At 39.7% G+C, this 17,455-nt stretch overlaps 1 protein-coding gene across 1 annotated transcript in view; it reads right to left on the reverse strand.

The window, feature by feature from the left end:
* LOC138637692 (CD109 antigen-like) overlaps window positions 1-17,455 on the reverse strand; it is a 157,300-nt gene that overhangs the window by 78,770 nt on the left and 61,075 nt on the right. The window contains exons 10-15 of the mRNA XM_069726554.1: window positions 12,924-13,033; window positions 3,130-3,261; window positions 2,176-2,337; window positions 1,213-1,308; window positions 974-1,036; window positions 5-190 (exon numbers count right to left, since the gene is read on the reverse strand). Of these exons, the coding sequence (XP_069582655.1) occupies window positions 5-190; window positions 974-1,036; window positions 1,213-1,308; window positions 2,176-2,337; window positions 3,130-3,261; window positions 12,924-13,033 (749 nt within the window). The remainder of the gene's footprint in view (window positions 1-4; window positions 191-973; window positions 1,037-1,212; window positions 1,309-2,175; window positions 2,338-3,129; window positions 3,262-12,923; window positions 13,034-17,455) is intronic.

Genomic DNA, 17,455 nt, shown 5'->3' on the forward strand with positions numbered 1-17,455 from the left:
GTACCTTGTTTCCTAATTCGCTTTTGACAGAAAACACTTGAGAGGTATTTTGCACAATATCACCAAAGCTACTATTAATGCTCAGGAAATACACCACAAGCTGAGCAGTCGGAGTCCAGGATTGGTCAGGAGTGAGACTAAATGTGGTTTTGTTCTTTCCTGCAGACACAATGGTCCCATTGGCCACAACCTAATAAAAAATAATAATTAGCATTATGTGTGTAATGAAAGGTTTTAACGCAAAAAAACTCACAGAGCTCGGCACAACAGTGGCTCTAGATTTGCATTAAACTGTCTATATTAATTTAGTTTTAAATCACTGTGCTTGAAAATCTCAGATAAGGCTTATGTTATCAAAGCATAGATTAGAAGTGCATAGTAAAGCAAGTAATAATTTTATATTGTGTTAAGGTGCATCGGGGTGTCGGACGAAACTCGCCCTTTCAAGTCTGTGGGAACGCAAAAAAAAATTATCAGATTTTTACAGATACATAGCAAACTGTGTTTGATCTTGTAACTTTTTAGTAACTGCTAAATGTTAAATGTTGAAGAGTTGTAGCTAAAATTCAAATGTACTATATACCGTATCAATAGGATAGGAGATAATTCATTGAATTTTGGCTATCCTACAATCTCATTCTTGGGAACGCTGAGTGTGCCAGTGGCTGAACCCCCATGATTAGCAAATTATCACTTATCCCACATCTTTAAGCATGCAAAAAGTTTATTTTGTTGCTTTTTTAATTTTGAAAATTGCACATATATCTATCTAAATGGAGGTAGGATACACACAGGGGAGGGGTGCGTGTGTGGGGGGTGGAAACAAATCTCTAAGCCATTTAAAGAGAGGCCATGGTAAGAAAAAATCTTTGTGTTCTTACTAACTCTTTTTTTTAAGTTCAATGGGAGCATTCAATAGAAGGCAAGATTAGAATATGTGATGAAAGATTAAATCACCTTAAGTAATACATACCATATAATAAATATCCTGTACATTTGGGCTGGTTTCAACTTGCACATTAAATGGTGTTCCAACCTTCATGATAAGAACAACAATGTTAACAAAATCGTACGGACAGATAGCCATTCTAAATGCATCTTCACAAAACAAATACAGCATAATGGGTTTTCCGTGAACTATTGTTTCACTTCAGAAATAAATTATTTAGGAATCCAATAAATAATTGATTTCTGTGAAAAAGAACTCCTTACCTTTAAAACTGTTTCGGATATTTGTAGGTGGATGGAAGGATTTATCCAATAGTACTCGTCAAAGTAAAATAACTGTGTGGCGTTTTGGTAAGAAACCTGTGTCAAAAGTATCAAAGATTATTAATTTACACCATTTGATGTTATTAATTTTGGCATAAATTAAAGAAACAAGTCAAAAAGAAAAAGGAAAAATGAAATAAAGTAAATTTAAAGGTAAGGGTCTGCATAGAACAATCAGATATATTTCTACATACAAATGCTCTATTACCCCTTTCCAAATGTAAAAAGTAAAATAATAAAATTGCCATGACTGATGTATGAAAGCATAAAGACGAATCAACCTGCATGGTAATCGCAATAAAAAAAAAATTAAAAAAACAATATCACACATTTCAATATATCAGAAATCCAAGCCTTCATACAGATCCATCGATAGAAAAAATAAAAAAGTCATAAACATTTTAATGTTTTTTAACCACTTAAAGAAGTGCAAGTTTAATATAACCCTAATTGTGCTGACCCGGAAAATCATCTTTCCATATCATTTTTACTGCACAGTGAACACTGTAAAAAAAAAAAACAAAAAAAAAAACAACTGAATTGCATTTTTCTCAGAATTTGTCTTCTTATTTTTCAGTATATTCAATGATAAAGTGCTTTGAAACTTCAACTCAGTCTCTGCAAGCCCTCATATGGCTATGTCGATGAGAAAATAAAAAACGAATGGCTCTTGGAATAAGGGGAAGAAAAAACGAAAGCAGAAAAAGAAATATTGGCTGCATCTGGGAGGGGTTCAGATTCTTTAGGTTTTGCCTTGTGTTATACAGAGCCATCGAAGTGAATGAGGCTAACGCATGCCATGGACAAGCATGGCATCGGTTCTAGGAGGAAGTGGTCATGTGTTATTGTCATTTCAACACATCCCATTTAAAATCTATAAGAAATCATTTTCTTTTTACTTACATTTACATTTACATATTGGACTGACTGAAGAAGAGGGAATTCTATGGTAATTATGCCAGATTCTGGAATGGTGTAATTTTGCTGTGTGACACTCTGAGAAGCTCCTGAAGACTGAGATGTTGTAGAGGGAACCATTGTAGAAGCTGTATCCCTACTTGAATTCTGAGGGGAAAAAAAGCAAAAAGACACGATCATACATAAAATATTTCAGTTTTGAAATCCATTTGTTTCCAATACTAATAAATTGCACATGATCATACCGTAGTATAGGAAATCGGCGATGCTGTCCGAGACAATATAGACTTTAATGGAGGCTTAGTCCAGATCATTAGGGGATTTCATAAACTGCGGCATTTAGATACTGTTTTTCCAGTTTTTGCCCATAGATTTACTTTAAATACTATCATAAATGTGACCTACACATAAAAGGGCTATGTACAAGGAAAATGTAACATTGATTCTGATTGTATGTCCAGAGATACCGTTACATAAAGTTTGCATAGAATCCACTCTGGTGGGGTCTGTTTAGGCCTCAAAATAAGTAAAAGTGGCATATAAATGGCAAATAAAACAACAAGCTGCAATAGACTTGGTGTGAATATTTTATGAAAACATTTTCAATGAAAGGGAAATAATCCTGAACTTCATGGCAGGTCTAAAAATGTTTGCTATGATCAAAGTTCACCATTAGATACAGTTTTACGGAGAAAAATTCTGATTAGTTTCATAATTATTTGTATAACTAGTTAGTTTCACAGGGTTTGTGACTCCTTTTTTTTAGATAAAACCCCAAATTCCCTTCTTTACTTTATACTAGCCAAAAATTAAATGGCTTCATTCTGACCGCTTGCCACTTTCCACCGCTTTAGGAAAAAAATGCATTTCTGACCCCTTTATCTGGATTTATCTGGATCATTGTGGTCATACTTGTTTTTATAATTTCTTTATACTCACAATTAAAATGAATCCTATTACAGAATGGCTGCTAAATAAATTATTGCTTGAAGACTGCGTTATATTAACAGAAACCACTTTACTCTTTTCCTCCTCAGTTAAGTTCTTATTGTCAATCCTTTGTATCTGAACCTGGAAGAAAACGTAGAATGAACATGATAAGTCTTATTTCTCTATGGAAATGTACGCTTATATTTAATAAATTGCTTGAATTATCATCTGTTATTACAGAATTCTCTCCATATTTCAGTGAACATAATCATACTGTAGTATAATTGGTGATTCTGTCATAGACAACATAGGGATGGAGTCATCAAAGCTTTCATTTGTGGCGTAAAAGCTTTGAAAAGTAGCAACTAGCAACATTTCTATGCAACATGGAGTTGTGTAAAGGTTTTGCGAGTTTTGGCGATTTCACGCTAATTTGAATCCGCGCCCCCAGAATGGGCAGAGCTGGGGCAGAGCCACATCGGGATGGGGGCATGGTAAAAATGCCATTGTTTTGTACTCCAGAAATGCTACTCCAGTCACAGACTGAGGTAGCATATCCATAGTGACACACAGAAACAGAACACACCATTCAGCAGCGGCCCCAAATTCCTTGAGTGGAATGTGCCTCTTAATGAATTATGTGACTCCTATGCTCCATAAGCTTTAGTTCAGGTACAGTCCATGACATCAGAAGATTTCCTAAACTGTAGCATTTAGTGCATTTCCTGTTTTTGGTCAGAGCAACACTGAAGGGTGCAATTGCATACATTGCTTGAAAAACATTAGCACTGTGAAGGAACAAATTATGAAAGATTCCCCATTTTGTGCTAGATTCTCCATTTTATGCTTTGACTCCATTTTGTTGTTGGTTAAAGATAAATTCTGTTATTTACTTAGGTAGAAGGTTACAGCTGCCGTGAAGTAACTCTGTCCTGTTTCTCACGAAGATAACATTTTGTTATTCAACTAGGCTATGGTTTATAATTGGTATAAAGACCTTGAGTGTTCTAACTCGAGCTAGGGAGGGGACTCGGGGGTGTATCGCTATACAAGACTGAGGCATCTGTTAATATGTTTTTTATGCCAAAAAGACACGACCATATCTGTAGTTTCCGTTTTTTCCTGTATCTTTATGGGTTAAGTTTTTCCTGCATTCTTATAGGTTAAGAACTGTGAGTGTGTTCTTATGCTGATTGGTTGAAGTAGAATTTGCTAATATGATAAAACTGCAACACAATAAATGGGGGGCCCAGAGATCTGCTCGATCCTCCACACAGAGGCACGCGTCTCCATCTGGTCATTTTCAGTTGCCGGCAACTCCCTGTTAATTAATTTGAAAATCACTAAGGTCAACCGTGAAGGGTCACTTTAGATCCTCCCTCAACAGCTTGGCGCCTGAAACGTGGGGCCCCAAACAGGAACGCCTCTGCCCCCGGAGGACAACAAGACAAAGGACCCTCGGACCGGACACAGGCACTGGAAAATTGGGACTGATCATCCCCCACAACAACCACGGTAAGTTGGCAGTTATACTGTCCAGACTGACCGTTTGGTGTGGTTTTCCTGTGTTTGTGCTGCAAAGAGGATCTGAGGTTTGTCCCCGATGATGGGGTGATTTTTGGGTGGAATCATATAGAGGTGTAGTTCCGTTGGGAGCCCAGTGCTCGAACCGTACCTCATAAGGGACGGACACCCCGGATTGACCAGTGATGTAATTCTCTTTATAGTCAAAATATCCTGAATTCCTGATCATTGTTAGAATCAGGTGCGGTGAGGTGATCGAAGATTGGGTAGGATACGTAACTCAGGAATATATAGAAGTATACAGTATATATATCCAGAGGTGTCCGGAGGGATGGTCTGAGATGCCCTCCTCCTTTCACTGAGTACTGCGTTTATGGGTTGTCCCAGCGGGGGACAGGTAGACCCAGTCGAATAGACTATATACGGCGGCTCTAGTACTATGCACGACTAAGTAAGGATATTTAGCTCTAAAGGAGAATCATGTTTCCATGGAAGTAAGAGAAGACTTTGAATTTGTGTGATGAATCTGATATTGTTAGCCCAAAGATGAGGAAAATATTCTCAATCATTGGATTTTCTAAGGTGTTCTGGCATATGAATTGTGTGATGAAGGTTTTGTAGAAATTAATTAAGTCTGAGAACTGCTGTATTCCGTTTCTGTGTGAAATTTTTAAGATACCCGATGGGAGAGGGGAGTCAAACAGATGCGTTATTGTTTTCTTTTGTCTTGAGGAATGTTGTGATATTCTTATCTCTGATGTGTCTCTGGTATGGAGGGGGCACGTAGCTGCCTCCTCTCTGAATTTTATGTCCTTGGTGTAGAACACGCTGGGAGATCTGTGTTTTGTTTAAAACAACAATATTGTATTGAATTAGAAAGAAATATTGTAAGTTTAAAGTAAAAAAATGGCGCCTAGTTTTAGAAGGAAACTTGTAAGAGATTGTTTGGTTATCAGTGTAATTGAAAGATTGGTAAAAGATTCATCTGCTTCAAGTTGAATGGTTGATATATAGCAAATTAAGGATTAACAGAGGAAGTGAATTCTGATTTGTTTTTGTTACGTTAAAAAGGAAAGTTGTCTATTACTATGACAAAAACTGGATGTTTGTGGTGCAAGAAGGAACTGAGAAAGTGATTGAGGGTAATGTGTTAGAAAGACAAATAATTAAAAATAATAATCTGAAACAGGGGGCTCCCTGTTAGGTAATATGGTCCCTCCCCAGGAAATTAAGCCTCTTCTCCCGACTTAACCCCAAGGCACCAATATATCCTGGACTGCCGAGAAGTTCTATGGGCGTCTTATGGTAGTATTTAAAGATCTGGGGTTTTCACTGTATAATAAAGCCCATTCACACCTTTTTGTGGCAGCTTTGATGTCCGGCCTTAAATCTGAATTGAAAGAGGCAATGTCAGTCAGACCCGATATTGAGACTTCCATTCTGGACAATGCAAAAAAAGTAGTACAAAGTTTTCAGAAGAACTTAACCCGCTCTGCATCAACAGGGAAAGCAAGGGGTTAAACCAGTAGCCACAGCGATTTCTGCTCCAATCTCAGCCCCCCCCCCAGTTACAAGGCCGCAGCTGGTTCCTTATCAGTGGCCCAGACTCCAGCTCCAGCCTTCCTGCCTTACACAAATCTAGTCCCATACTCCAATATCCCTTTTAAACCCTATGTCTGGGAATCTCCCTCACCATGTTAATTCTCAGTTCAAGAGCTTGTTTTAATTAGAGTAGATGGCAGACCCAATAAATATACTCTCACAAAACCCATTCCTGTGGGACCTTTCCCTGAAGTTACTGCTCAGTTCCTAATCTCTCCCACATGTCCGGTAAATTTACTGGGGACAGATTTATTATCACAGTTCCGCTCCAGAATATAATTCCAAGATGATGGTCAGATGGTATTTACGGTATATTACCCCTATGCAAATGAACATAATGAGATGTGTATCTTACATGCCCTTCCCATGGTTATGATGGCCCTGATAGGCGCAGATCCACCCCCCAATAATGCCTGTAGAACCAGTAAAAGTGTTTCTCAAATCTTGTGCCCCTTTTCCCAAAGTCCATCAGTACCCTTTGAAACATGATCAGGAGCAGGGCCCCAAGGGGCAAATACAAACGTTACTCGATAATGGTACCGTGTTTCCCCATGTAACACGCCTTTGTTTCCCGTTAAGCAAAAGACCCCACCCAGCCATCCCCCTGTTTACCGGCTGGTACAAGTCCTATGGGCAGTTAATGCAGCTACTGTTCTGGAAACTCCGGTGCCTAATCCACACACTCTCTTGTCCCAGATACCTCAGGATGCTGCTTGGTTCACAGTCATCGACCTCGCCAATGCCTTCTTCAGCATTCCATTACACCCAGATTGCCAGTTTCTGTTTGCATTCACTTATCAGGGACGACAATTGACGTGGACAGTTATGCCAAAAGGGGCCCAAAACAGTCCCAATCAGTTTGCAAAAAATATGGGCCAATATCTTTTACCCTGGCAGTTAAATCACCCCTGTGTCACGCTGCTTCAATATGTGGCTGATCTTTTCTTGTGTGTATGGACAGAGCAGGAAGCCATTGTTGCCACTGTTAGCCTCCTCAAGTATCTGGCAGATCTGAACTGTCGGGTTTCGGCCTCGAAACTTCAGTTCTGCCTTGGTCAAGTGATATTTTTGGGTCACTGTCTCCTTCAGGGTGTCAGACACCTCACAGAAGAAAGAAAAATAGCCGTCAGCTCCCTTCCTTTCCCAAAAGATGAGTCTGAACTCCAGCGTTTTCTTGGACTATGTACTTATTGTTGTCAGTGGATACCGGACGCATCCCGTATAATGCAACCTCTCTACAATGCCCTGAAAGACTGTTCAATATATGCTGATGATTTTGGCAGATTCCACACCGGATACGCTGTTACTACGGAAGATACTGTATTGCACGGAGCTGCACTCCCTCCCTCCCTCACTGTCAGCACAAGAAGCAGAACTTCAGGCTCTGTCTATTGCATGTGTTCTAGCCAAAGACAGGTGGGCTAATATATACACGGACTCACAGTATGCATTTGGTATTGCTCAAGATTTCGGAGCCCTATGGGCCAATCTAGGGTTTATTACTACCGCCGGGACTCCAGTGAAGAATGCTCAAGCTGTTAAAACCCTCATGGACTCAATCAAATTACCTACTCAGGTGGCCATTATCAAAGTTAAGGCACACGGTCCTAGGAACAGTCCACAGACTGTTGGTAACGCCTTTGCGGATATGCAAGCAAAAGCTGCTGCTCTCCTACCCGTTGAACAGACCATACCAACTATGGTGACCACACTCTCTCAGCGTAAACAGTTACAAGAAACACTGACTCTACAGGAACCTGATGATCTATGCCAGACTGAGGTTTTCTGCCGGACCCCGCAAGACCGCTTAATGACGATGCAGATAACGTCTCCAAAGGAAGAAGTGAAACAGTGGAAAGCTGATGGAGCACGTATGGACATGGTCTCTGGAAAAAAGACCAACTTGTGTGTCTCCCTAAGCGGATGTACCCTGCTATTGCCACGTGGGCACATGGGCCCACACATCGAGGAAAAAAACCAGGCCCTTGCCCTGGTACAAAAATTCTACTGGGCTCCAGGTATTTCTACAGTCCTGACAGCACTCAACTGTATATGTAATATCTGTCAGACCTGCAATCCCGGTCAACTTCAAGGTGTACCCCCAAAGCATCTTGCTAAGCCCGACTATCCTTTCCAAAGGCTCCAGGTGGACCACATCACGTTGCCTAAGTCTGGAAGGTATGAATATTGTCTGGTGGTTGTCGATATGTTCTCCAATTGGCCGGAAGCATTCCCCGTTACCAACATGACTGCAAAGACCACAGCGAAGAAACTGGTGATGGAAGTTATATGCAGATATGGTGTTCCAGAAGTTGTCGAAAGTGACCAAGGCCCGGCCTTTTCTTCTCATGTGTATCAGGAGGTTCTGACAATGCTTAGATCCACTGTAGCCCTCCATACTCTGTACCATCCACAATCTAGTGGGAAAGTTAAGAGGCTGAACGGCACACTGAAGGGACAATTGACAAAAATGATGCAGGAGACTACGGCTCCATGGCCACAGCTCCTACCCATTGTACTGTACCACATTTGTACTTCCCCTATTGCAAAACATGGCCTGTCCCCATATGAGATATTGTTTGGTGCTAGGTCCTCAGTTGCAAATTTCCAGTCTCAGTAGTTGTCAGAAGAAACTGACCGTGCTGTTCAATATGTTATTCAGCTTAGTAAAAATGTTGCTAACACCCATGTTTTAGTTTATTCTTCCCTTCCAGATTCAGCAGAAACCGACACTTGTCACAACTTGAAGTCTGGTGATTTTGTGGTCGTGAAAAGGCATGTCAGAAAACACAGACTAGAACCCTTGTATGACGGTCCCTACCAAGTCCTCCTTATTACTCCTATATCAGTAAAGCTGGAAGGAAGGCCGACATAGATCCACGTATCGCACTGAAAGCTGGTCAAACAGACAAGTAGCAAATAAGGGGACATAATGTTTTAGTTTTTCGTATTTCCATTTAATAATATTGGTAACCGCATGGGACAGCCTAAATTCTCCAATATCCTTGAATAATAAGTTTGTACAATATTATGAAAGATTAGTAGTACAGATGGGTGTAGCCAATAAAATTGTCAGTTCTATTTTCATTTACCCTATGATTACACAAATGTGGGATAAATTGTTTAGGGCCACAGATTATCTAGATGATCAAATTAGGGATATATTGCATATACTTAATACTACTGTTGCAGTCCAAAACCAACTTATTATAGTCACTAATCAACACACTGTAGTACTGGACTTGACAGCAGCACAGGTTGGTATGTGTCAAGATTATTGGACCCGCTTTCTGTCATTATACAGATCCCAATAGTACTTTAAAGTTAAAGTTAAAAGATATTCAAAAACTCAGAGATCAATATGATAAAGACAAAGACCGTAATAAGGACAGTTGGTGGGCAGACACCTTCTCCTTTCTTAATCCAGCCAATTGGTTTGAGGGACTTGGGGGCTGGATAGCTGGAATCTTGCAAAGTTTGTTTCACATCGCTGCCTTTATCCTTGTCATGTATGTAATACTAAAACTTGTTTTTTGGTTTATTTCTGTATGTATTAGGAAATTCTGCACTAAGACAACTAATGATGAAACCATAAGCGTTGCCACCCCTGCTCTTCTCTACACCGATTTCACAAAGTTACCTGATGAAGATGTTGAAGCCAAGCGCATGGCTGTCTTCAAAAGATCCCCACCACCGTTATCAATAATTGTTATTCGTAAATTCTAGTATACAGGGGGGACGGGTACGCCGCAACAGCCATGGCTGGTAACATGGCACCAGTCATGTGAAGACCAGTACCCCTCGAGCTTATAGCCTGGGATAGTACCTCTGATGCTGGACATTAATTAACAAAATTTATCTAGGGGGGAACATGAAGGAAAAAATTATGAAAGATTCTCCATTTTGTGCTAGATTCTCCATTTTATGCTTTGACTCCATTTTGTTGTTGGTTAAAGATAAATTCTGTTATTTACTTAGGTAGAAGGTTACAGCTGCCGTGAAGTAACTCTGTCCTGTTTCTCACGAAGATAACATTTTGTTATTCAACTAGGCTATGGTTTATAATTGGTATAAAGACCTTGAGTGTTCTAACTCGAGCCAGGGAGGGGACTCGGGGGTGTATCGCTATACAAGACTGAGGCATCTGTTAATATGTTTTTTATGCCAAAAAGACATGACCATATCTGTAGTTTCCGTTTTTTCCTGTATCTTTATGGGTTAAGTTTTTCCTGCATTCTTATAGGTTAAGAACTGTGAGCGTGTTCTTATGCTGATTGGTTGAAGTAGAATTTGCTAATATGATAAAACTGCAACACAATAAACAGGGGCCCAGAGATCTGCTCGATCCCCCACACAGAGGCACGCGTCTCCGTCTGGCCATTTTCAGTTGCCGGCAACGCCCTGTTAATTAATTTGAAATTCACTAAGGTCAACCGTGAAGGGTCACTTTAGATCCTCCCTCAACAGTACATAGATCACGTCAGTGCAGTCCATTCAATGCATTTTATATATGACCTGAGATGCTCATATTCATTTCATCTTCAGACACCATACTTCTGGTCATTACACTTCCATGTACTATGCCGCTATCAAGCTCAATGCAGAGTTTAAATGATTCTTAGATAGCTTTTAGAAACATAAAGTATGAGACCTGAATGTAGTACACTGCGTGAGCAGCAGCATCCCGCTCCGATTCGGAAGACACACACCCCTTTCTAACTCTAATTTTTTTCATAGGGATTTTATTCTTATTTAGCAGACTACATATACATATATATTCCTCTTTTTTGATAAATTGATAAATTTGGCAATTTAAACATGCATATGTACGGTACCTTTTCTTTCAGTTATTCTTCTAAGATGTTTATATCTTTGCAAAATATTATTATGATCAGTGCTTTTGTATATAATGTAGTTGCAAAATTTATTTAATTATTTAATTAACTTAACCCCTTCGCGCCAGGGCCATTTTCTGCTTTTGCGTTTCTGTTTTTTGCTCAACTTCTCAGAGCCATAACGCTTTAAAATTTCCATCAATATGGTTGTGTGAGGGCTTGTTGTTTGCAGGACGAGCTGTACTTTTGAATGACATCATTGGTTTTACCATACAGTGTACTGGAAAATTGGAAAAAAAATTCCAAGTGCGGTGAAATTGAAAAAAAAGTGCAATCCCACAATTGTTTTTTTTTTTAACCATGTTCATCAAATGCTAAAACTGACCTGCCATTATAATTCTCCAGGTCATTACGAGTTTGTAGATGCCAAACATGTCTAGGTTGTTTTTTATTTAAATAGTGAAAAAAAAGTCCAAAATTTTAATTTTATGAGACCCGAAGAGTCTAAATTTTTTGGGATCTGTGGCTGGGTCAGAGCTTACTTTTTTGCGCACCAAGCTGCCGATTTTATCAATACCATTGTGGGGTAGATACGATCTTTTGATCGACTGTTATTGCATTTTATTGCAATGCTGTGGCAAGCAAAAAATCATAATTTTGGCGGTTTCAAATTTTTACTGATTAGGTCATCTACTGATATGATTAATTATTTTTCATATTTTGATATAGTGTGCGTTTCTGAGTGCAGCAATACCAAATATATGCTTTTTTTATTGTTTTGTTTTGAACGGGGCAAAAGGGAGGTGATTTGAACTTTTATATATTTTTAATATTTTTTAAAACTTTTTTATCACTTTTTACTTGCTTCAATAGTCTCCATAGAAAATTTTAAGCTGCGATTATCTGATTCATCCCTGCTCTGTGTGGCAGAAATGCTCTTCTGCTCTGAACGCTGGCCATTGGGTGGTACTCATAGCAGATTGGCTATGATGACCACAGGGAACTCCTGAAGACCCCGATTTTTTATGCCAACCTATCGGCAACCCACGGTCATGTGACATGTGCGCCGATGGGTATGTGATAAATTTCCAGCGTGTGCATGTTCAATGCCCCTATCAGAGATTGACAGTGGCATTTAAAATGTTAACAGCCATGGGTGGATCGCGATTCCACCCGCGGCTGTCAGGGGCACATGTCAGCTGATTAAATCAGCTGACATGAGCCAGAAAAAATCATCACCGGAGCCCATACCAAAGGGGGAGACTCAACATGCGCCATACATATATGGATGTCATTATATACCAAAGAGAATTTAGTACATGACATGAATTGAGTTAATGAAAAATACTATAAATTCCTCCTACTTTCCCAAACATAATACAAATATATCATCTACGAAACAAAGTCACTTTTTCAACTATTTTATGGAATTTGATGCAAACATGAAACTGGTCTCAATCATGTTCATGAATACATTAGCAAAACTTGGAGATGCAGAGGACCCTATAAAAGTCCTCCTGCAGCTGCAAGTAAAAATTGTGGTGGCGGTAAGACAAGGTGCTGAGGATCCTATTGTAGATAATGAGCAGTAAAAGTGAGCTGGGACGTAAGTATTGGTTGTTAATTTGTTTTAATACATCTTACATTTACTCTCTATCCAGACCCCATAGCATAAAAAGAATATTCAATTTGCAGAGAATAAATTCACTGCAAATTGAGTTTCCTGGTAAAATCAGACAGATCTGGTGAATTTGAATCTTGTCAGATGTGCTCATCTCCACTTGTCACTGTTCTTGATGACATATTTATATCCAATAACCAGACAATGCTTACATACAGTACCTTCAATGTGAAATTTTGACCAGGTATAAAAGCTTCAGGCTGGCCAAAAAGATGGAGACTGTATTCAGAATCTGCTCTTTGTACATTGGATGATTCATCAACAACAACACCTGTAAATAGTCATTAGAAACAATTCAAATTAATATCCATTTGCAACAGCTATTTACAATCTGTGTTGTAATTTTTTATAAAGTATATCCATGTATTACATGGTATAATTATGGTAGTGAAGACTGTATACTATCATATTAAAGAGTTATTCCATAAAAAATCAAGTTATCCCCTATTCATAAGATTGGAGACAACTTTCTGATTGCTTGGATCTGACTAATTGGATTTCCAGTGATCCCGAGATCATTATCTTTGAACACTGGGAATACAGCTTTACAGCCCTGTCCTGAATAGATCAGAGTTTTGCATGGTCTTTTGCATGGTCGGCAACAACACTTCGGTTATTCTTCAGCAGTTACATTGACAATGAATAAAGCAGAAGTTGAGATTGCATACTGCTGAGTCCTGTTATGGGGGCTACAGAATCCCAATCTCTTGATTGCCAGGGATTCCAGGGATCGGAATTCTCCAACCTTCAGCAAAATATTCCCTATGTACAGTGTTAAGCATAAATTAGTACACCCCATTTGAAAATGTATATTTTAATAAATATCTTAACCCCTTTACCCCCAAGGGTGGTTTGCACGTTAATGACCGGGCCAATTTTTACAATTCTGACCACTGTCCCTTTGTGAGGTTATAACTCTGGAACGCTTCAACGGATCCCAGTGATTCTGACATTGTTTTCTCGTGACATATTGTACTTAATGACAATGGTAAAAATTCTTTGATAGTACCTGCGTTTATTTGTGAAAAAAACGGAAATTTGGCGAAAATTATGAAAATTTTGCAATTTTCCAACTTTGAATTTTTATGCAATTAAATCACAGAGATATGTCACACAAAATACTTAATAAGTAACATTTCCCACATGTCTACTTTACATCAGCACAATTTTGGAACCAAAATTTTTTTCTATTAGGGAGTTATAAGGGTTAAAAGTTGACCAGCAATTTCTCATTTCTACAACACCATTTTTTTTTAGGGACCACATCTCATTTGAAGTCATTTTGAGGGGTCTATATGCTTGAAAATACCCAAGTGTGACACCATTCTAAAAACTACACCCCTCAAGGTGCTCAAGACCATATTCAAGAAGTTTATTAACCCTTCTGGTGCTTCACAGGAATTTTTTGAATGTTTAAATAAAAATGAACATTTAACTTTTTTTCACAAAAAATTTAATTCAGCTCCAATTTGTTTAATTTTACCAAGGGTAACAGGAGAAAATAGACCCCAAACATTGTTGTACAATTTGTCCTGAGCACGTCAATACCCCACATGTGGGGGTAAACCACTGTTTGGGCGCATGGCACAGCTCGGAAGCGAAGGAGCGCCATTTGACTTTTCAATGCAAAATTGACTGGAATTGAGATGGGACGCCATGTTTCGTTTGGAGAGCCCCTGATGTGCCTAAACATTGAAACCCCCCACAAGTGACACCATTTTGGAAAGTAGACCCCTTAAGGAACTTATCTAGATTTGTGGTGAGCAGTTTGACCCACCAAGTGCTTCACAGAAGTTTATAATGTAGAACCGTAAAAATAAAAAATCATATTTTTTCACAAAAATTAACTTTCCGCCCCCAATTTTTTATTTTCCCAAGGGTAAGAGAAGAAATTGGACCCCAAAAGTTGTTGTACAATTTGTCCTGAGTACGCCGATACCCCATATGTGGGGGTAAACCACTGTTTGGGTGGATGGGAGAGCTCGGAAGGGAAGGAGCGCTGTTTGACTTTTCAATGCAAAATTGACAGGAATTGAGATGGGACGCCATGTTGCGTTTGGAGAGCCACTGATGTGCCTAAACATTGAAACCCCCCACAAGTGACACCATTTTGGAAAGTAGACCCCCTAAGGAACTTATCTAGAGGTGTGGTGAGCACTTCAACCCACCAAGTGCTTCACAGAAGTTTATAATGCAGAGCCGTAAAAATAAAACAAAAAATTTTTCCCACAAAAATTTTTTTTTAGCCCCCGGTTTTGTATTTTCCCGAGGGTAACAGGAGTAAGTAGACCCCAAAATTTGTTGCCCAATTTGTCCTGAGTGCGATGATACACCATATGTGGGGGGAACCACTGTTTGGGCGCATGGGAGGGTTCGGAAGGGAAGGAGTGCCATTTGAATGCAGACTTATATGGAATGGCCTGCAGGTGTCACATTGCGTTTGCAGAGCCCCTAATGTACCTAAACAGTAGAAACCCCCCACAAGTGACACCATTTTGGAAAGTAGACCCCCTAAAGAACTTATCTACATGTGTGGTGAGCACTTTGACCCACCAAGGGCTTCACAGAAGTTTATAATGGAGAGCCGTAAAAATGAAACAAAAATTTTTTCCCACAAAAATTATTTTTTAGCCCCCAGTTTTGTATTTTCCCGAGGGTAACAGGAGAAATTGGACCCCAAAATTTGTTGTCCAATTTGTTCTGAGTGCGCTGATACCCCATATGTGGGGGGGAACCACTGTTTGGGCGCATGGGAGGGCTCGGAAGGGAAGGAGCTCCATTTGGAATGCAGGTTTAGATGGAATGGTCTGCAGGTGTCACATTGCATTTGCAGAGCCCCTAATGTACCGAAACAGTAGAAACCCCCCACAAGTGACACCATTTTGGAAACTAGACCCCCTAAGGAACTCATCTAAATGTGTTGTGAGAGCTTTGAACCCCCAAGTGTTTCACTACAGTTTGTAACGCAGAGCCGTGAAAATTGAAAAAAAAAAATCTTTCCCCCAAAAATTATTTTTTAGCCCCCAGTTTTGTATTTTCCCGATGGTAAGAGGAGAAATTTGACCCCAAAAGTTGTTGTCCAATTTGTCCTGAGTACGCTGATACCCCATATGTTGGGGGGAACCACCGTTTGGGCGCATGGGAGGGCTCGGAAGGGAAGGAGTGCCATTTGGAATGCAGACTTAGATGGAATGGTCTGCAGGCGTCACATTGCGTTTGCAGAACCCCTAATGTACCTAAACAGTAGAAATCCCCCACAAGTGACCCCATATTGGAAACTAGACCCCCATGGAACTTATCTAGATGTGTTGTGAGAACTTTGAACCCCCAAGTGTTTCACTACAGTTTATAACGCAGAGCCGTGAAAATAAAAAATCTTTTTTTTTCCCACAAAAATTATTTTTTAGCCCCCAGTTTTGTATTTTCCCAAGGGTAACAGGAGAAATTGGACCCCAAAAGTTGTTGTCCTATTTGTCCTGAGTACGCTGATACCCCATATGTTGGGGTAAACCCCTGTTTGGGCACACCGGAGAGCTCGGAAGGGAAGAAGCACTGTTTTACTTTTTCATCGCAGAATTGGCTGGAATTGAGATTCGACGCCATGTCGCGTTTGGAGAGCCCCTGATGTGCCTAAACAGTGGAAACCCCCCAATTGTAACTGAAACCCTAATCCAAACACACCCCTAACCCTAATCCCAACAGTAACCCTAACCACACCTCTAACCCTGACACACACCTAACCCTAATCCCAACCCTATTCCCAACTGTAAATGTAATCTAAACCCCAACCCTAACTTTAGCCCCAACCCAAACTGTAGCCCTAACCCTAGCCCTAACCCTAGCCCTAACCATAGACCTAACCCTAAGTTTAGCCCCAACCCTAACTGTAGCCTTAACCCTAGCCCTAACCCTAGCCCTAACCCTAGCCCTAACCCTAGCCCTAACCCTAGCCCTAGCCCAAACCCTAACCCTAGCCCTAATGGAAAAATGGAAATAAATACATTTTTTTAATTTTTCTCTAACTAAGGGGGTGATGAAGGGGGGTTTGATTTACTTTTATAGCGGATTTTTTAGCAGATTTTTATGATTGGCAGCCGTCACACACTGAAAGACGCTTTTTATTGCAAAAAATATTTTTTGCGTTACCACATTTTGAGAGCTATAATTTTTCCATATTTTGGTCCACAGAGTCATGTGAGGTCTTGTTTTTTGCGGGACGAGTTGACGTTTTTATTGGTAACCTTTTTCGGGCACGTTACATTTTTTGATCGCTTTTTATTCCGATTTTTGCGAGGCAGAATGACCAAAAACCAGCTATTCATGAATTTCTTTTGGGGAGGCGTTTATACCGTTCCGCGTTTGGTAAAATTGATAAATCAGTTTTATTCTTCGGGTCAGTACGATTACAGCGACACCTCATTTATATCATTTTTTTATGTTTTGGCGCTTTTATACGATAAAAACTATTTTATAGAAAAAATAATTATTTTTGCATCGCTTTATTCTCAGGACTATAACTTTTTTTTTTTTTGCTGATGATGCTGTATGGCGGCTCGTTTTTTGCGGGACAAGATGACGCTTTCAGCGGTATCATGGTTATTTATATCTGTCTTTTTGATCGCGCGTTATTCCACTTTTTGTTCGGCGGTATGATAATAAAGCGTTGTTTTTTGCCTCGTTTTTTTTTTTTTCT

The sequence above is a fragment of the Ranitomeya imitator genome, chromosome 5 (genome assembly GCF_032444005.1).
Source record: "Ranitomeya imitator isolate aRanImi1 chromosome 5, aRanImi1.pri, whole genome shotgun sequence".
Classification (NCBI taxonomy): domain Eukaryota; kingdom Metazoa; phylum Chordata; class Amphibia; order Anura; family Dendrobatidae; genus Ranitomeya; species Ranitomeya imitator.